The 21,504-nt window shown below is 43.4% G+C and overlaps 1 protein-coding gene across 6 annotated transcripts in view; it reads left to right on the forward strand.

Annotated features, from left to right (window-relative positions):
- The first annotated feature begins 18,605 nt into the window (after positions 1 to 18,605).
- ADGRG6 (adhesion G protein-coupled receptor G6) overlaps positions 18,606 to 21,504 on the forward strand; it is a 101,100-nt gene continuing 98,201 nt past the window's right edge. For all 6 annotated transcript variants that reach the window (XM_035108855.3, XM_035108856.3, XM_088666228.1 and 3 more), the window contains exon 1: positions 18,606 to 19,201. In XM_035108855.3, the coding sequence (XP_034964746.1) occupies positions 19,200 to 19,201 (2 nt within the window). In that variant the 5' untranslated portion in view covers positions 18,606 to 19,199. The remainder of the gene's footprint in view (positions 19,202 to 21,504) is intronic.

The raw sequence follows: 21,504 nt of genomic DNA on the forward strand, positions 1-21,504 counted from the left end.
GACCAACTAAGTTTTTATTTTGGTATGAGCTTTCGTGTGCATGCACACTTCTTCAGAGTAAACAAAGTAATGCAGAAGTGGAGTTGGGCCAGGAAAATGGTTATAGGGCAGAGGCAGAGGGCCAGCTACTCTTCCAGGCTACTTTTTGAGGGCCACATGCCAATGGTGGGTGGGGCCAGAGGGAAAGTGGGCAGGCCAATTGGTATAAATTTTACCTTGTACAATTGGCTACTTTCCACACCTGCCCCCTTGCCCCTCTCTATCCTTCATCCAAGTAAGCAAGAGGCTTTATCAGAGTGGAAGGACGCATTTCAGCCAGCTGAAAACACACGAGGAGGGTGTGAAGCAAGGCTGCTGAGTCAGGGGGCCTGGGGAGAGATCCAAGGGGCACAGAGTGATCCCTAGCCCTGAGATTACCTACCCCTGCAATAGACAGACATGGAGGAGAGATCCAAGCAGGAATGGCACACGTGGCGTTGAAGAGAGGAGAGGAGAGCCAAACCATCACTTCCCCAGAAGCTGCCTAAAACAGTAGCTGGAGGAACCATTCCTAAAGGTTGGGGACTAGCTCCTAACTGGCAGCAGTGACTTACAGCATTGCATGGTAAAAGAGGATTTGGTACCCACTTTATGTCTCTGGTTCAGGTTTGGTATTGGTATAGAAGCCTATAATTTTAACGATATGTTCAAGGAACAAAGAGGAAGTATTCAAACTCTCAGTCTTTGCCACACACACCCAAATATGTTTCACACCAGGATCTCGAGGTTCCCAGCCTGCTGATTTTTCAAGGTTCCAATTAAATGTAACACACAAAGGCTCACATTTGCCTCCTGTCCCACCATGGAATGTATGTCCCGCGGGTGGAAATAAGACATTGCCGACTCCTTGGGAAAGTACAAATTATATAAGAAGCTTTGTCTGACAGTGGCAAAATGACCGGACCTTTGAAGAACTATGTTTTTTGTTTGAAAAGAGAAGAGTCGGAGGAATAGAGAGACACACAGAGCATCTGTTGGAATAGGGTGGCATTGAGGCACGAGCAAAGCCTTCATTCAAACCAAAACAAAAGGGGAGGATAAGAAACATGGAAAAGATAATACTAGGATGGCTTGCTTTACAATCACTGTACTGTGTCTCCGATAGTTGCTGAAAAAGGCTAGCGAAGGAGGACTATATATTGTAAAATTCAAAAATATGCATTAATTTTGACTGCTACTATACAGTGCTATTCAAATAATAAAAAAATGATTCCCCACCCCCACAAGGTCATGATTCTTTGCTGTAAGATCATATGCATGATACATTTGGCAACTCAAAGCATTGGGTTTAAAACACACACACACACACACACACACACACACACAACATAGCATAACACACACTGTCAACTTACACTTGAATATATCCGAAGGCAGGCTTTTGACCTTTCCTGAGAATCTGAATGAACAAAACCATTTTATTTATCATGAAATTAGTTAAATCAACCCCTCATAATATCAACCATAGTAAAACAAAAGCAGGGGTAGTGGGTGTATGCTTTTCTTCGACAGTTTTCCATATTTCATACATTGTGCAGGTTTGGAAGGGGGGAAAATCATAAGGGTCACAAAGCCACCAGCTGGCAGCCCAATCATACAAACCACTACTGTGGTACCCCGGGTTACAGATGCTTCGGGTTACAAACTCCGCTAACCAGGAAGTGGTTGCTCCAGGTTAAGAACTTTGCCCCAGGATAAGAACGGAAATTGTGCACCAGCGGCGCAGCGGCAGCAGGAAGCCCCATTACCAGGGCAGTCTCGAGCAGGTCAGACGCCCTGGCACTGAGGGGCGGAGATCGCTCCAGCGCCCCTGCCCTCGCAGGGTGTAGCATGGTTTCTGCGCGGCTTTGCCGCGCAGCGCCCAGCCTACCGGCCCGGCGCACTTGCACACCACACCGCCAGGGCTCTACCTAGAGCCGGCCCTGCCCATTAGTGAAAGCGCGTCTCAGGTTAAGAACCATTTCAGGTTAAGAATGGACCTCTGGAACGAATTAAGTTCTTAACCCGAGCTGCCACTGTATTACTGAGGGAGGTTTTTGTTTTGTTTTGTATTTTTAAGGAATGGGCATTGTGAATTAGATCCAAAGATGGAAGAAGCTCCTGTCTGCCAAAGGAAGGAAAAGTTTAGATACAGTACCACTAATTGGAGGGAAACCCCAGAAATATAGCAGCAAAATTTTAAAGTCTTGTTGATTCCAATGTCCCCTTAAATCAATGGAGATTTTAAATGCTTAACTTTGTTAGGATTGTACCCCAGGATTCCAGCACCATTGCAAGGTGACAACTTATGTCTTTATGCCAAACATGTATTAAAGTCCTGCTAGACCTGATACAAATAAAGCTGATCCATTATACTACGTGGAAAGTTCCTAAGTTCTTTTTTTTAAAAATTTACTAATTATGTTTCCTTTCCTGTTTTCCTTTCCTGTTTTCCTTTCCCTAGCTGGGGTCAGTTTGCAACCCTAGGGCACTATCCAGTCAAAGTCAAGCAATATTTTATATCAGTGGGAGAGTTAAAAGAGTGATCCAGGCCCATTTACTTGGGAATACATCACATTAAGTTGCCTGGGGCTTACTTCCAAGTAACTGTACATAAGGTTGCAGTTTCAAACTCTCCTAAAATAAAAAAAATTCCTTCAGTAGAATTTTTTTATTTTACTTCGACCCAGACCAACACGGCTACCTACCTGTAACTCAAACTCTCCTATTTAAACAAAGTATTCAGACCCTCCAAGTGTCCCTATTTTCCAAGGATGTTCCTGATCTGGAGAAGCCATCCCGGTTTCTGATTAGATCCTGGAATGTCCCAATTTTCCTTAGGATGTCCCTATTTTCCTTGGAGAAATGTTGTAGGGTATGGAGTTATCCAGCCCCCGAGCCGTCTGAAAGCAATCCTGAATAGGGAAGTTTTTAAAAATGTTTAATGTTTTATTATGTTTTAATATATGTTGGAAGCTGCCCAGAGTGGCTGGGGCAACCCATTAAGATGTGTGGGGTATAAATAGTAAAATTATCATTATGGAATGGGACATCCTTATTTGGAGGGGTATATTTCCAGCTACTTAACTTTGATGAGGTTATGTCTCTATATTTTCTGTGTTATTGCGCTTGCTGCAAGATGAAAAATAAATAATTGTAAGAGAAAATATGTTAATGAGTTGGTAGAGCATTAGAATCTTAATCTTGGGTCATGGGTTCGAAAGGTGTGTATAGAGCTCCCTAAATACGGTAGCTTCAGAGTGTGCTACAGAGTGCTGGCTGCTAACTTGATAGCCTTTTGGCATGTCGACTTAGAGCAATGCCACATCAGGTAGTGTTTCACATCTTCTTCTGGTTCTCACCTGGCTCTGCAAAAAAAAAAAGGCTGGAAGGAAAAGACACCCATCCCACTGTCAGCAAATTCTGTGTGCCGCACAATCAGAAAGAATGCTTTTCGGAAGCAAAGTTTATCAGTCCTTCTCCATGCTGCAAGTTTTGGGAAGTCAACTCCCAAGCCTGACCTGACCCAGTCTGCAATGAAACTGTTTCCTGCCTGGCACATGCAAGAATTGAACCACCACCACCCAAGTGATCCAAATCAAACAGCTCCGAGAGAGGAGAGTCAATAACATTATTATTATTTGTCAATCACATCATTTCTTTATAGTCTAGAAGCCAAACATTAGTTGACTTTATTACTCATGCTGAATGTAGATGGAAATAAAAACACAACCATGGCTATAAAAACAATCAAATGAAATAATAATACTCAAGAAGGGTTTGTTTTGCAAATGACAGGAGTATCAAACACCGGGGAGGGGGGGCTAACCTGAGGACCTCCAGATGTTACTGGACTGCAACTCCCATCATTCCTGGCCATTGGCCATGCTAGGTAACACTGATGGGAGTTGGACTACTTGGAAATCCTAGACAGTCACCGCCAGTTAGACAGACAAAACTCAGGTGGACTAATAATTTGACTCAATATATACTAAGGGACCCAGGTGGCACTGTGGGTTAAACCACAGAGTCTAGGGCTTGCTGATCAGAAGGTCGGCGGTTCGAATCCCTGCAATGGGGTGAGCTCCTATTGCTCGGTCCCAGGTCCTGCCCACCTAGCAGTTCGAAAGCACGTCAAAGTGCAAGTAGATAAATAGGAACCGCTCCGGCGGGAAAGTAAACAGCGTTTCAGTGCAGAGCTCTGGTTCGCTAGAAGCAGCTTTGTCATGCTGGCCACATGACCTGGAAGCTGTCTGCGGACAAACACCGGCTCCCTCGGCCTATAGAGCGAGATGAGCGCCGCAACCCCAAAGTCAGACACGACTGGACCTGATGGTCAGGGGCCCCTTAACCTTCTATATACTAAGGCACCTTCCTATGTTCCTCATATCTGGAGGGTCACAGATTCTACCTCTGATTCTAACCTGATATGTTGTTTTACAGCATCTCCATAACAGCCTGGGCAAGGAGGGACTGTCAGGAGTATGGGCAGGAGTCAGGCTCTGGGGCCTGTAGTGCTTTGCAGGACTGGGGCCTGCCTCAGCTTGTGCTGGAGAAGCAAGGAGTGACCACTCAGGTGAGGCCACTTGATACTCACTGCACCTGGTGGCAGGAGCTAGGAGGGATAAAAGCTCAGCATTTCCCTTCAGCTCTTTGCCACAGCAACGCTATCCCTGCCTTGTTGCATCTGGCCTCTTGCTCCTTGCTCCCTTGCCTTGCCGACGCCTTGTTCCTTGGACCCTTGCCTTGCCGACGCCTTGCTCCTTGACTCCCAGACCTTCGCCTTGCTTCTTGTTCCTTGAGCCTTCGCCTTGCTCCTTGCTCCTTGGACCTTTGCCTTGTCGACGCCTTGCTCCTTGACTCCCAGACCTTCGCCTTGCTTCTTGTTCCTTGAGCCTTCGCCTTGCTCCTTGCTCCTTGGACCTTTGCCTTGCCGACGCCTTGCTCCTTGACTCCCAGACCTTCGCCTCCGCCTTGCTCCTTGACCCTGCGACTGCCTGCTGCTGGACCCTCAGCTCTGCACCTGTTCCTGCTTCTACACCACCATCTTGCCTCTGGTCCTGACGTCCTCAGCCAGGGCTTCAACCGCCCGCCAACCGGACCGTGACAGGGGCAAAGTAACACATGCATTTGTTTAGTGACCAAAACACCTATGGGCAAATGTGCCACAAGTCACAAATGTTAGAAAGTTCCACTCTTATCAGGGCCAACAAATTTATAGGCTTCAGATGGGTTTGGCCATAGGTATTGGGATAGACAACTGCACATATCACTCCTGCCCATTTGTTGGGAGTGTTTCTAAGGGTGAAACTGGGGTGGGGTGGGGGACGACACATGTCCTATGACCTATGTCAAATGTGGGCGTCCCCCAAGCAATTCCCATTGGAGAAGTGGTATGGCCCTATCCCCTGTCTGGGCATAAAGACATGGGTCACTCCTCCTGGATCCTTTTAACAGGCTACCCTTACTCATGGAGGGGCAGCCAGAGGCTACAACCTCCCCCTCCAACTAGGCTTACCCACTTTACAAAGTTGTCACGATTGCTGTGAGGCTGGCAAAAACCCAAATGGCAGTGCTTATGCTAACCTCATCAGGTGCAGGGCTCTTCTTGGCCCTAAGAATCGAATAATACTAATTAAAAAAAGAAATAATTGCTAACTTGTCATAGCCTTGACAATCTGTTGCCTGAGGCAGCTGCCTCATTCTGCCTAATGGCAGAGCTGGCCTTGATTCTAGTCCTCTGACTTGGTTTTTCCTGCTCATCTTGTTGATTGGGGGAGATGACAGCAACATTGGGTGAGGCAGCATAGCTAGGAGTGCAGGGCTGACTACTAGGCACACACAGTTTCCTGTTCCTGCCCAGAAGGGCAAGAGGTCATAGCAGAGGCCTGTGCATAGTAGCTGACATAAAATTTGCTATTACAAATGTGGATCAAACATACTTAATGCTAGTAATTTTGTTGTTCATTGGTCAGTCCAGGAAAGAGGCATAAATAGGCACCAAATATAATGGTGATAATTATAAATCATTAACCTTGTTAATCACTTCTATTAACAAGGGGACTTCTATTTCAGTGTATCTGAAGAAGTGTGCATGCACACGAAAGCTCATACCAAAATAAAAAACTTAGTTGGTCTTTAAGGTGCTGCTGGAAGGAATTTTTTTATTTTGTTTTGACTACGTCAGACCAACACGGCTACCTACCTGTAACTTGTTAATGCTTTTCACTGACATTTTTAAGTGGTTTCCTCACTATTTCTTTTCCAATCCTGGAATTGCACATCTGCAAAATCTCCCGTCATCCCAGCACAGAGGAAAGGCTGGCAGTTAACTGCTGGTCAAAATCTTGTGTTGTGGATTGTGACATTTTCTATAAGGATGTTTCACTCTTGAAGTCGTTTCCATGGAGAGGGGCTTTTGTGCTGACCACCCACCCTGTACTGTTCTTCTTCCTTGTGCAGGAAAAAGAAAAAAGAAAAGTCATGCTCTTTCCCCTGTTTTTGCCAGAAGAGTTCCTCTTCTGGAGGAAAGAAAGGAAACTAAGTGTTTTGCAGCAGCAGCAACAAAAATTATATTCTCACAAACAAACAAGTCACAGAATTTGGAGATCCAGGACAAGACTTGATGGTTACTGTGCCAGTTCTCAGCACCTAGAAAGGGATAGTCTTGTAAAACAGGGCAAATATTGTTCTTGGCTGCTCAGAGCAGCAAGCTGTCAAATTCGTTACCCTTATGAGATGCTCAATGTATTCTATCACTTTTTAAAACTTTAATAAGTTTAAATCAGACTGTGTTTACATAAATTAAGGAGTTTACGCATTCTTCTTTTCTGCAGTGTTTCTCCAGATGGTTTTATTTTTTCTTCCTTTCCCAAATTCAATCAAAAAAAAGTTGATAAGCTTGGATTGTTTTTTGAAACAAAATGAGCCTTTGGCCCATATTCCTGGGAATCATGGAAATCTCTGGACCTACATTTCTTTGGTCCCCTTCAGACAAGAAAATGAGCTGTGAGCTATGTGTTCATTGCAGATAGGTTTTAAAATTCACCAGTCAAGAGTTTTCAGCAATCCTCTTTGTAAATAGCCACTCTGTCTGCCACTGCTGCCCTGCTGCCCCTGCCCAAGCATCCCTTACCTAGGCTGAGTGATGGCAAGTTCTGGCCAGTGGCAGAAGCAGCAGGGCAAGTGGTAGAGGGAACAGGGCAGTGCTTCACCCCGCCTCATGGGCAGGCAGGCCCTGGCAGGAATAATTAACACGTTTCTTGTTAAACATGTGGGACCCTCTGTGATGAAAAAGTTGGGTTTTGCTGGACCGGTTAGATCAAAAAGTGTTTCTTTTCTTTCTTTCTTTCTTTCCCTCCCTGCCAGCAAATGGTTAATGAACGACAGCCTCTGATTGGCTGTGGTTCCAAGAGGGAGAGTTTAAAAGGAGGGGGTTTGAGAGACAGTTGTGAGTTGGTTGAAGTGGGTTGGAATAGAGGTTGAGAGAGAGGTAGGGAGACAGGTTAGGAGACAGGTTGAGGTAGAAAGAGTGAATGCGAGAAATTGTTGGTTCTGGAAAAATAAACAACTTCCACTCTGAGTGTGTTGTGAAGGACAGAGTGTGGTGTCCTGTAGGAGGAATAGGCCAGAATTTTACTGGGAGGCAGAGGTTGAGCTAGGAGAAGTAGGAGCTGGAAAGGAACAGCCTACTTGGGAATCAAATCTAGTCTGGAGGGGAGAGATTATTCTAAGGAAAAGAAGAAACTCCCAAACCCAGTGAAGGGAGGGGGTGTGGAGAGCCCTTTGGTCTATTGCTTAAGGTACCTCAGGAGCTGGATTGTTAAAGGGGGCGGATAACTGAAAGAAACTATCACCGTTTAAAGGAACCAAACCTATAACGCAAAACAACTGAGGACAAATTAAAGTGTAATTGTACTGCATGCCTGAAGTAACCTAAGTTTTATCCATTTGTGTTATATACTATCTTGCCTTAAATAAATCTTTATTGTTTATTTAAAGAAAACCTGTCTGCAACTCCAACTTACTAAGTATCCCATCACCAAGGTCCCCCGCAGGATACTCTGGGATAGACTTTCAAGAGGAAAGGAAAAGAAATCTTCGGGTAAATCGGGTCCTCCCTTAAAGAGGGCACACGTTGCGGTGAGACCTGGCAACCAAGCCCTTGTGTTGTGGGTGGGTATGATTGGATAGCCACAACACTCAATTGGTAGGTCCCTTGATGAAGTGTTCGATCAGGCCGATGGGACACAGGCTAAACGTATCAAGGGACCCATGCACATGACCCAGAGCTTCCTCCCACCTCTCCCTACTTTTAGGGCTTGTGTGCTTGACCTTGCTATGCCATCGTGTGTTGTCTGTCATTGGGACAGGGGCACGGCAGGAATTTTCCCCACTTGGCTGATTGGCTGGTGCCACTTGGGCTTCACCTGCCGCATAGCAGATCATCACAACTTGTAAGGTTGCGGATAGGCTCTGGTTCAGGTGATAGGGATGGGGGAATGCTCTCGCCATCCCTATGTGAAGGGTATTCCGTTAAAGGAATCCAGGGACTCAGTGGTTTGGACAATCCTGAGAGGGGTTCTGGGTGGGGGACATAGCATGTCCCGGCTTTCCGCCTATCCAGGTGTTCACCCTAGGCTGACCTATGGTGGTGCCCTGGGTCAGCTCTACCTGCAATTGTGCAGGGAGCTAGTTGAACAGAGCCTATGCAACCACTCACTTGCTCAATAAAGCTGTGGCCTAAATTCTGCCAAAAAAAACAAACCAAAATTTGAGTCTTGTCTGAATTTATTTAAGGGGAAGGTTTAAAGGTCTTCACACGCAAAGGGTTGTTCAGTGAGGTGGGGGCAATTTATCTAAGTGAGAGCGGGTCTAATGGCGTGAGAGGGGAAAGTGCCGCTGCATCCGTTGTCGCACCATCACATTTAAAGGAAGCACAGTGGGGCCTCTGCTGGAGAAAAAGCACATTCACTGAACTCTGCGCTTTTAGGTAAGTACCAGTATCTGTATCAACTGAGAATTAATTTCTCATTTCTGAGGACGGTGTTTGAGTCTGTGGTAGCAACTCAGCTCCAAGCTTTCTTGCCTGAAACTGATAGCTGGATCCTTTGGTCACGTTGGTGGGTGACTTTTGCCAGGAAGTGGACAGTGGACGTCCCTGTTGTTTCTCCTGGAGCTGTTAACAGCTTTCAACACAATCAACCCATATGATATATATATATATATGTCTGAAAGGATCATTTTCCAGTAACCCACTGACTTATATACCATGACTTGTTTTCACTTATGATGTGGTGAGACTTTTGCTGGAAACAAAAGCCTTTGATATTCATCTTCAGCTGTGGAAAACACCATGCATACAAACTACCGCAGATTTCTTTGTGGTGAAATTACATGCAAGACCACCCTAAGGCTACCTGACCTCATCCACTGGATAAAATGAATCCTGATCACCATGTTCTGTAAACAAAATCAGAGTAGTTTACATCTGTAAACATTTTTCTTCTCTGCAGTTTTCTTTTGAAGATATCGTAAAATATTTACTCCAGACTCAAAGAGATATTTAAATCATTCATAGAGTTTTGGGTTTTTTAAAAAAATCAGTAGTCTATCATTAGTGACATTATGCAAAACAAAAACTCAACAAGATCCGAAGGTCCTGATTATCATATGCATCTCTTTTATATTTAAAGAAAAAAGCACCAAAGCCAGACAAAGTTAAGCTTTTTAAGTGTGCCTTTCTGTTCCAGCACAAAAGCTGAGTTCAGGATGTTACAATTATTCAATCTCTGCCTTAATTTAATAAATGGAAACAACTGTCTGGGACACAACAGAATGAGCTCTGGGAAAACTGGGTAGGATCATAAATTGCACGCTTCCAAGAGAGTTCATCTAGTTGACATCACACAGTCATATTTTATTATTATTCTTGTCTATCTGTCTTCTCCAATTTTCTATATTAATATTTCAAGGATGGTTTTATAAGGTCTGTTTAAAGTTACCAGGGGTGGGGGGACATTGTAGACAGCACACTGGGGCGGGGAGGGTTAACCCTTCCTTCCCTAGCTGCAATCCCAGCTATTTGGGAGGGGGGCAGTGAGCCAGCAATTGAGGGGGATGGGCAGGGAGATCAAAAAGTTAGAGTTTAGGATGTTGCTGGGTTAATGTAAAAATAAAAAGTAAAATAACAGTGCAGACTACTGGGAACGTGTGTTTATTTTTAAAAAGTTTGTTTGTTTCATTGAATTTCTGAAGGTAGTAGTTACTATGTTCTTGTGGAAGCTTGTTCCAACACTGTTTGAGGTGTAGACATGGAAAGCACCCAAGAAACCACACAATGTAAGGAAATCTTCACCCTGAGATGGAGAAAATGTCTTTCAGGTCCCTCTGGCATCACTGTTTGCAATTCCTCCCACCTAAAAAAAACAAAACAGAGGGGAACCAGGATAGTTCTACACGCATCTGAAGTGGATTGTAGCACACATAACCTTGTGCCATTATAAATTTGATGAAATATTTAAGATGCCACAAGACTCTTTGTTTGTTTATTTGTTTTTTGTATTCTAAAACAGAGAAAGATTGTGTTTATGTGTGTGCATTTTATGGACCGGCTGCTATAATGTAAAATGCACTGAAGCTCCACAGAGTGTCTTCATTTTGATAAGAATTGGAGGAAAATATAATAACAGACCACAATTATGTGTGTTCATATATCTGTCTCCTTGTTTGCCCTCATAAGACAGAAATTTCTTTGGTAAGATGAAGTGGAGTAGAACTCAATTTATATCTGTGTTCTCAGAATCTAATGTCTTGCAAAGAAATCACACAAAATGTCAGCTTTCTGGGGACTGGAAAGCACCTAATGAACAATTGCTTTAACTATCCAGCAATATCCCTCTACGAATGCAAGGAAGAAGTGATATAACAGGATGATCTTTTATTTTAAAGAAAGCTCCCTGGGATTCCACACGTCTTGTGATTTAGAACCAATAAAAAAAGTATTCTTGTTACATTTCAATCAAACACACACACAAAAAAAACTTTTTACCGAAGAACAGAAGATTGAGAGGGATAGGTCAGTAATATCTGGCCTCTCAGCCAAGGACATGATATCAAAACAATTGTCATGTATATGGAAAACAAATAGTTCAGTCTGGCATTTATCCACATTGTACTCTAAACAAATGTATTAGGCTCTGTGGAAGTTTAGACTACAGCCAAGATGAAATACGCAATAATAGAAATCAGGCATATTTCTGTATCTAGCAGAGCAGTTATATTCATACCACACTGACAAAATATTAATTGGCAATAGTGCTATTGTGTGCATACTTGATGCATAGCAAATCTGAATTTGTTGCCATGTAATACGTGGAACCACCCTAAATCTTCCTACAAATGAAGTCCTAGATTGCAACCAAGAAAGGTGGGCTATATTTATTAAACAAATGCCTATCACTTAACCCTTTCACTTCCCATTTCAAAAATTGCTTATATTCTGCCCTCCTCTAATCAAAGAAGTATTTTAGTGCTGTCTTAGATTCTATATAGCAGAATATATACATCTTAGAACATATTTCTCTCCAGCAGTAAATATGAACAGTCAGTAGAAAGCCATTTGAGAGCAATTTTCTGCAAATGCTCCAAAGACCAACAGGATGAGGATAAAGGATGGTCTGTATGAAATCTGAAGTGTTGACTGACAAAATCACTGACAAAAATTAACGAAAAGCTCTAAAAAAAGGAATGCTAGAATTTATGCAGACCAGAACAACAAAATGCAATCAGAGTTTTGCTGTTAATTTAGATGTGATGTGGAGTGGATTCTCTCTCTGAAACAAATATGCAAGAGTATGAAACCATGACAAATTAGTGCCATGGTCTCTTTAGCTTCAACGGTCAGCTCTGAGCCCTGAGCCTGGCCTAGCTGTCCATCTGGTGCCCTTGCAGCCTCTGACACTAGGTCTGGATTTCTGCTAGATTCTGGGTTTGTAACAAACATAAGAGGCAACATGACAGGGAATGGCAAAAAAATAGCAAAAACGACCTCCCTCCTGATCAAAAACCCCATTCCTTAAGTAGGTGAGGCCTTTCTTTTTGGGGTGGGGGGCAAGTCTGTATTCAACCTCTTCTGTTCAAAAGACGACAAATATTTGAAAGTTAAGATTTAGTTTTCAGAAAGTGGCTTCCTTAAATCTTGGCACCAAAATGCAAACTTCCAAACACAGAAGTTTCCCTCCAAACCCGTAATCCTTAATAATAATAATAATAATAATAATAATAATATAAAACACTTTGAAATTCTGGAGAGAGACTCTATTACCCCATTTCTGTTTGCATGAGTACCAAGCCTCAGCAAAGGAGCCATCTTATGAATCAGAGATGGAACAGCACAATTGGTGTTGTGCCTAGCTGTCTGGGACCAGGAAAAAAGCTGAAACTAGCCTTGGTTTTGTGTTAATTCATATTTATGGCATTCATAGTAGATCCAGAATTGGCCCCCACTTACGGACTCACTTAAGACCATGTTCATGGAAGACAATCTTACTTGGCTATGAGCGATTGCCGAAAAAGAAGCATGAAGCAGGACTGAGGCTTTTCCTATGTCATCTTCTTGAGCTAGCTCGGCTCTCTTTTGTTGGTGCTTTGAGCATGGTCTGTGCACAAAGGAACACCTACATGAGCAGGTGCTTGTGCGTAGGGGTTTCGAGCAATTGGCACAGTTGCAGACCCTCCAAGTGTCCCTATTTTCCAGGGACAGCCCCGGATTTAAAGAAGCCATCCTGGTTTCTGATTTGATCCTGGAATGTCCTGCTTTTCCTTAGGATGTCTCTATTTTCATCAGAGGGTATGGTAGGAAATTCCTATTTTCATAGGAGAGATGTTGGAGAGTATGGAGTTGCTAATGTGTGGGTCCTGTCGGCGTTTCCTTGGAGAGGGAGGATCTGACGCATGTTTTGCTCACAGTGCTCACAGGCACTGCTGGGTCCTTGAGAAATAGCTTGGTGGACCAACATTCCTGGCAGAGGCAACAAGGCAGCCTGAATTTGTTGACCTTACGGGGTGGGATCTTGGCCTTCTGGAACCTGCTTGGAATCTACCAGCTTCTCATTACTCCTGCCATGACAGATGGAATCACAAGGCCCATTGCCTCTAGACCAGAAGGTCTGCTGTTCTTCCTCACAGGGCAGATGGAACCGATGTCCCTGTGAGGGGCAGGAGGGGTCCAGCCCATCTGGGGAGAGAGCAGCTGTGAGCAGAGTGGACAGTTCCTAGCTGTTTAGCTGCTGCGTCTATTAATAATAAGCAAAGTTTCATACATGGAGATATGATCAGTTTGCTTAAGTTTCCCACTATTATTTTATTATTTTTATGGTCTGTCTGTAAAAATAGAGAACAAGTTCGGTTGTTAAAGGGAAAAGGAGCTTTCATCCATTCACCACATTCAACTGCTCTTCGTGGAAAGCCAACACAAATATTATTATTCACAAGGCGTACCTCTGGACTATTTCTATGGTTTTCTTTCCCTTGCTGAGCTTTGTTTCCATACATCTTGTAAGTTTGCAAAATGTGGGAAATGGCTACATACTTATAATTTGATCCCATAGCCACAGGTGCTGAGATCAGCAGATCTTGGATCAATATATCACGGAGGTGTAGGTCTGGAGGGACCAGGAGCTGTCAACTGATCCACTCTCCTACACTGAAGCAGGGTTTTCCCAAGCCACAAAAATGCAAAAGTAATAAAGTGCATCCAGTGAAGAACTGGAGAGTATGAGCTGCAATCATAACTTTTCTGAAATCAATAGGGAAAACTACCATCAGTTTCAATGGATTGGAACTGCTTCATAAGAGTTATTCATTCCAGTGGCATACACTGCCAACAATGATTTACTCAGGAACCAAAACTATGGTACTTCTTTTGCCTTCAGGATGAAGCACTGTGAGTCAGAAGGCTTTGCTACATGTTGATTTTTCCCCCAATGTTAACATGTGGCATTTAGTTTCCATCTTTAATACAGAAATGTAGATTATTACTATTACTATCATCATCCCAAGTCTTTGAATCAATTGGCTGCAAATGACCTGTAATATGACTTCCTTTGTCACTTTGGGACTTGTAGGTTGTTACCAGTGTAAAAGCAAAACTAGTCACAGTGTAAAAGCAAAAAATATACACACAAAAATATAGCAATGAACTTCAAAGGTTTTAGAGTTTAGTTTTGGTTTGGATAGTCTTCCAAATTTGGAGATGCTCATTGAAAACTTATCCAGACTTTCCAAACTGCTCAATCCTGCTAAACTGGGCTGAGAACACAGAACTGAGAAGACTTTTCCTCGTGAGGTTTCCAGTGCTTCGGCTAATGTACCCCTGATGGAAATATTTTGAGGTCAGCCTTCCTTGCATATTTCTAGACTTCCACATCTGTTCAGAAAATGGAAAATAAGAAAAGTCAATGCAGAAAATGAACTGCATGAACCTCTCAGTAATTCATCTAATGCTTGGTTTTTAAAACGTGCAAAGATTGACTGGCTTTTTACCTCTTTTTCAGGCTATTTTGCACAGATTACTTGCAGAGCTTAGAAACAAAAACAATGCAAATATACTTTATTTCAGAATTCTTACAGAATCCAATGAACTTACAGGAACAACAGTGTCACACCTAAGTGCTAGTTCATATGTTCAGCTGGGGAGAGCAAAAACTTGGATGAGAGGCACAAGCCCCTGCCCTGGACTTTGCAGATAGCAGCATGTACTGTGCCTGCTCTGTGAGTGCTCAAAACATGTAGAGACCACGTTTACATGTTCACACTTCACACGATATTATTTATTTATAAATAATAATCATGTCCACGGGGCCTCTGCAAAGCAATTTGCTGAGTAACCAGGTGGTGGGCACAGTTCCCATTGCAGGCTATTGTGCATGATTTGAGAAAAGGAGCTTGTGCAAATTGTATTTGATGCTGTTAGTTGAATGCATATACAGTACTGGATTTTTGTTAAACCTGGTATAACCAATTGTTAAGAATCAAATTAATGTAGGGTGCAAGTGGGTCACATTTCTTAACTGCAAGTGCTGTACTAGTTTGTTCCTTAAATGGTACTTGAAGGCAGTGAGTGATATTTTCTTTACAGCAATATTGTCTATTATTCCATTGTCAAGGAACATTTTTCTACTGCAGAACTCTTGTATTGCAGAGGATTCTGAGGCATATTCTAGAGCACACACTCAGTTCATCTAGGATGAGATGCAGGATGAGGTCCAAGCCTCCGGTGTTTCACTTTTGGTTCATGTGAAAATAGAGGATGTGAAAAGCAGATGAGAAGACCAAAGGTGGCTGAGGAAAGAGCAGCAGGCTTTATGTGGGCAGCTATATGGGGAGAAATGCAATTCCACTAGTGCAATTAATCCATCCGAAGTAGACAGTGGAATGTCCTCCAGTAGAAGCTAGGTAGGGAACAAGCAAGGAGAGTCATGGTCCAACAGCAGCAGTCCCAGAAAGCACTCTAAGATTGGGTGGCAGTTATATATTTCACAAAGCATCCACACAACCCTATGATGACACCACCACATGAATTTAAGAATATGCTTGCATATGGGTAATTGTTATGTTATTAGACTGCATTTGTTTATTTGTGTGTAGAGGGCTCTAAACAATTAAGAGGAGGCAGGGCTTCAGGGTACCTTCAGTGTATGGTGTGAATTGTATAACTTTGGAGTCACCAACTCACAGGAGATCACAGAACTGTGAACTTCAAAAGTGTACATTGTGACACTTTGAGTTCCTGACAGATGAACACAATCTCATGTGAATTTGTTGCATGGGGACAAAGTATTTCTCTTTTTTTGAAAACTGTGGCAGCTAGTACAGTGGTACCTCTGGTTATGAACTTAATTCGTTTTGGAGGTCCGTTCTTAACCTGAAACTGTTCTTAACCTGAGGTACCACTTTAGCTAATGGGGCCTCCTGCTGCCACCGTGCGATTTCTGTTCTCATCCTGAAGCAAAGTTCTTAACCTGAGGTACTATTTCTGGGTTAACAGGGTCTGTAACCTGAAGTGTATGTAACCTGAAGCGTCTGTAACCTGAGGTACCACTGTACATTAGTAGTCTTCAGTCTTTTCAGGACCCACCCGAAGATCAAATGTACATTTGGCAAACCCACTCTTCAATTTTACACCATCAATGTCTATATTGCTAGTGTTGTTGCTACAACCCACTTTGGGTGAGGCTGTCACCCAACCACGGGTCTCCACTTTAAGACCAGTGCAGTACACACACAATGGTAAGGGGCGATAGGGTACTCATCTAGTGCTCTGAACTAGGACATCACCTCTGCAATAATCATGCAATAATTAATTATAATGATACTGGTGCTTGATTAGAGTATATAAACACCTATGTATTATTTTAAGCTGAAGGTAAAACCTCTGAAGCTGGGGTCATGTTTTTTGTTTTGTTTTTGAGATGTGCTAAACCAATCCAAAATGACAGCTAGTGAACTTGGAGCCAATGGTGGTACAGTGGCTTTAGAGTGTTGGACTAGGACCTGGGAGACCAGGGTTCTATTCCCCACTCGGCCATGAAGCTCACTGGACCTCAGGCCAGTCACTGCCTGTCAGCCTAACCTACCTCACAGGGTTGTTGTGGGGATTAAATGAGGAATGGGAGAACTATGTAAGTAAGCCACCTTGAGCTCCATGGAGAAGAAGGTGGCATATAAATGCAACAAACAAATAAAAAAGTCATACTACTGAAAATGCATGTGGTGTTCACTGAAATATGCACAGGACTGTATATTTATAGGCCTCCTTTTAGGGCTGGAACGTCTCAAGGCTGAGTCCAGCAAATAATTTACAAAGCAATAATATATCAAAAACCACAAACGCTATAATAAAATTCATAAATAACCATAATCAGCAATAACACTAATCACTAGCAATAGCCAGCCCAATATACACTGTAGATAGTTGTTTGCATGTAGATAGAGCAAACAGTTTTTGGATTTACAGTTAATTTGGAGGCAGGGGGCAGGCTGTACATTCTGTTAGTATGTTATGCATTTTCTTCTCATGTTTTTCAGTTTGGAACATTGGTCATGAAATTCTTCAGGCTCATTATCATATCCTATGCATTGCTTCTTGAATAGGGTGTCCCTCAGGAACAAGTTGATGAGTCAACCTGAAGTCAACCTTCTGTTCCCAGGAAGTGTGCATGCATGGGGGAAGGAAATGTATTTCCCTTTGATCCCAGCAGAATGTTGATAGATCCTGAGTTAGTGCAGCTGGCACATGGCCAGTGATTGTGAAACAAATTAATCATGCTGATTCACAAATGCATGTTCATTGCTTCAGAGTTCATCACTCAGTGACTTGCAGGGGTGTGTGCATGTATCTTAAATCATTTATTTTCTTCAACTACCTATCTACATACCACTTAACACTGTAATTTCTAAGCCAGTGTTTCTCAACCTTTTTGGGGCAAAGGCACACTTGTTTCATGAAAAAAATCACGAGGCACACCACCATTAGAAAATGTTAAAAAAATTAACTCTGTGCCTATATTGACTATACTGTATATAAAGTAATTCTCCCACGGCACACCAGGCAACATCTCGCAGCACACTAGTGTGCCGCGGAACAGTGGTTGAGAAACACTGTTCTAAGCAGTGCACAATAAGGTTAGATGCAATATAACTCAGTGATGTTCAATTTCTGATTATCGTGTCACACATGGCAATATTCACTTAACACAGCAGTTGCAAGGGGATGAACATGTATGTTTCAGTTAAACCTTCCAAGGGAGGTGTATGGCACGTACCATATGAATGGAATTGCCACTTCTTCTTCTGCCAGTAATGCTGTGCCTCCTTGAATACTTATGAGAAACAGAAGGTAAGAGGAAAAGCTGAATCTACACTGTCCTTTGAGAGATTTACATGGAAGCCATCAAATGAAAACTCATTTCCACGCTCATACAAAAAAAATCACAGACCCAGCATTCTGGGGTCCCACCATAGTCCATAAAGTGATCCTGAATAAAAATCTCAAGGATAGGTGGGTATTCTCCCCTTGGCTCTATGTTTTTGTGCTATGGAGCCATGGGAAAGTGTTAATGCTTTTCATGATGCAAACCATGAGCATGGCTCTGTCATTTGATGACGATTTGGGGGGGTCTATGTCAAGGGTGCAAACTTGCATAAAATAGGGAGGGGCTCAGGTAAGCCCCGCCCACACTATTGATCTCTTGACGTGGCGCGCCCACACTATTTGAATGGCAATACAGTACCTTTTAACTAGCGGGGGGGGGGGCGGATCCCTCAAATATATTGGGTGGGTTGCAAAGGGATCTCAGCCCCTAGGAGTTGACTCCTAAGGTCCCCCTCGAAACCATTCCAAGTCCGATTTTTACCCAGGCCAAATGCAAAATGTCAACAGGTGCAGCTTTCCTCGGAAGCGAAAAAGACGCCTTCGAGTGATTTTCCTAACGCACATGTTTCAGGGCCCTTTGGAAGTCAGGCCGGTGAACCTGGGCAGAAACTGCAGAACTCTTTCCCCCCGCCCTGTTTCCAGCACGTGCTTCTCATTGAAAAGGAGATTCCAGCGTGTCGGCTCGTGTGTGAAGCTGTGCGGCGGCGTCGGTACTTGAGAAACTTTTGGGTCCCTTCCCTCCGCCCGCCGCCCCCGCCGCTCTAGGGTGGGGCTGAGCGTCGTAGGCCGGCCTCCTGAGGCGAGAGGGGGGCCAGCCGGAGCCCGCCCGGGAGCCCCACAAGCGAATCTTGAGGCGCGGCAGCCACCTGAGCGGCCGGCCTCTAGGTCTTTGCCCTGCCGCCACTGGGCGGGAACGTGGCGCAAAGGAGCCCTTTCCCCCTTCCTCCTTCGCCTTCAGAAGAGACGCAGCTGCCGCCGCCGCCTCTCAAAGTTTTCCCTGCGGTGTTTTGTGCCGCTTTCTTGGTTGGTTTTCTTTTTTTTAAGCCTGCCCCTCAGGCGGGGAAGAGGCGCGAGCCTGTATACCGCCAACTTTGCGCGTAGAGGGAAGCCCTGAGGGGGATGGAGCAGCTTCGCTCGTGAACTTGTCCACGGAGAGGTAGAAAAGCCCGAAGTGGAGAAGGAGAAGGAAGAGTGCCAGCCAGCCCTGGGCAGGAGAGGATGGTTGCGCGCACCGAGTAATGTGAACATGTAAGTTTCGCCTTCCTTCTCGGCCCAGGGAAGGGAACGCGCTCGGCGTTTCTTCTTCTTACTGCAGCCTCGCGAATGGCTCTCTGATGCTTTGCCAGCCCTCGGGAACCAAATAAACCGGTTTAGCGTTCGTCTGCACTTTTCTTCCGCGGCATATTTAGGCCAGACACGACAAGATCATATCTCCCCAGCCTCCCCCGAGACTGAGATGGTGTCTCTTTTCGGGGCAGAAAGGTAGGCAGGGCCAGAAAGGAAGCACGGAGGGAGCCTCCCCCCCCCGAAGAGCAGGTAAAGGGCTTCGCACCAACCCCAAAGCTCGTGATTTACCAGGATATCTCCCCCCCGTCTTTGTTAAAAAAAAAAGAGGGAACAAATGATGGCATTATGAATAGCAGCGGTGAAAGAATTCGTTTTAAAGATACCGCAAACTTACATTTGACGCTTGTTAGTAACTTAATTTACTTCTGCTTTAGGGTTTCCTGTTCTCGTGGCTGAGAGGTAGGAGGGCAGTTGCGCACTTGAGAGTTTTTGTTAGAACTTCATAAAGTTATGGTGACATACCTCTGTATAGATTCTGTAGAGTTTTAAGCCCCAAACTTTCCCTGAGTCAAAGTGGGAGCGAGATCTTGGTTCATAAAGGAGCTATTTCTAGCTGAAGGTGCTCTGCCAAAAAACAAGGGGGGAGGTTCAGAGAACCAATGGTATTGAGCTCCTTTGGACTTCCAGCCTTTCCTCCTGTCTGCTAGGCTGTTAGACTTTTTCTTTTTCTTGGAGAGAGAATGTCATAGCGTTAGATTTGGGAGTTTATGCATTTGTTAAGTCTCCTAGTGGACTTGCCCATTTGGCTACTTACTTGTTACTGCACTCAAGCACAGTAACCAAAATCCTCTCACCTCCTTTGCTTGGCACTTGGGTAGTCTGCCTATATGATCAGAGGGAACGGGGATTTTTGCAGACTCAATTATTTTGTGAAAGAAGGTGGGTGAAGAATAAAAGCTGTCATTTTCAAAGTGCTCCTGAATGAATTGGTTGTGATGCTTGGGAGTCTTGGAAGTGGTAAACAGTAGATAATATTTTGCTACCAACTTCAGCATCTTTTCCTGTGATTAATTCACTACCTGCTATAAGTTAATTAAGAGAGAACACTTACGTACCAACTTTCCTCATACCAGATTTCAGATGCTGAAATGAATACATTTTTAAAAGGTATCCGATTTATATCAGAGCAACAATGCCATGCTTAATACAGCTATAATGACAATTTCAACATTATCTCTTTTGGTTCCAGTACAAAATAAACAAGGTCCAGTTCTTTTGAAAATCCCTGTCTGGGTTCTTCCCTCCCATAGTTGTTTGAAACTGGTAATTTTGGTCAATACTATAAATATAGTGTCCTGGGTCTTCCTCTGCCAACGATCAATTGTTGGAGCCTTAGTGCTTCTCAAAGTTTTTGCAGTCATAATCCGCACAGTGTTTACATGTGGGATGCCAATACAATCCTATATCTCTGAACCTGCTGTTTCACATGACTTGGGTACATTGAACAGGGTCCATATGGAGATTACATCCCATTTTCTCTTTAACAATACAGATTCTTTTACAAATAAAGACAATTCTATGGTGGTTGGTTGGTTTAAAAAAATCTCTTCTATCCTACTAGTTTTGGCAGTGTTCATTTCTCACTGTCGACAGGTGTAATGATGCAAACTAGGGCACCATAATAAGTAATATCACACTATTGCAAAATGAAGTGGAATAGAGGTGGCTGTAATATAACAGGATTGAGGACTCCCAAACAGAAGGGATTTACAAGAAAAGGGGGAAGTGGTGAAGCATTGGGAGGGAATGCCACCCTGGACTCCTTATGCAGGAAGGGTGGGATATAGATTGAATAATAAATAAAAGGTTAAACAAAAAGTTTCTATCATGTATTTTGGTCTTTTCCCCCCTTTGGGGGTTTATTTTGAAATTGTGAGCTTCCGTTGGTTTCAGCAAAAAGGTGAGATAAAAGCTGCAAGCCTATGTGCTGGGAAATATGCCTAATTGAACAGAGAAGAATTATTGTTGCAATGCGTTGTAATAGACACAGCCCCTGAAAAAAGTTTGGAAGCTTCCTGTGTTGCAGATATTTGCATTATAATTAACTACATTATCGAATGTTCCTGTTATAAAAAATACATGGGTTGGATTAAATTATTCTTTTTATAGTTTGTATATGCATTATTGTTTAGCAGTTAAAATCTCTTTTATAATCACATTATAGTCTTAATATTTGGTTTTGTTTGCATTCACTCCAAACTACC

The sequence above is a fragment of the Zootoca vivipara genome, chromosome 3 (genome assembly GCF_965207765.1).
Source record: "Zootoca vivipara chromosome 3, rZooViv2.hap1.1, whole genome shotgun sequence".
Classification (NCBI taxonomy): domain Eukaryota; kingdom Metazoa; phylum Chordata; class Lepidosauria; order Squamata; family Lacertidae; genus Zootoca; species Zootoca vivipara.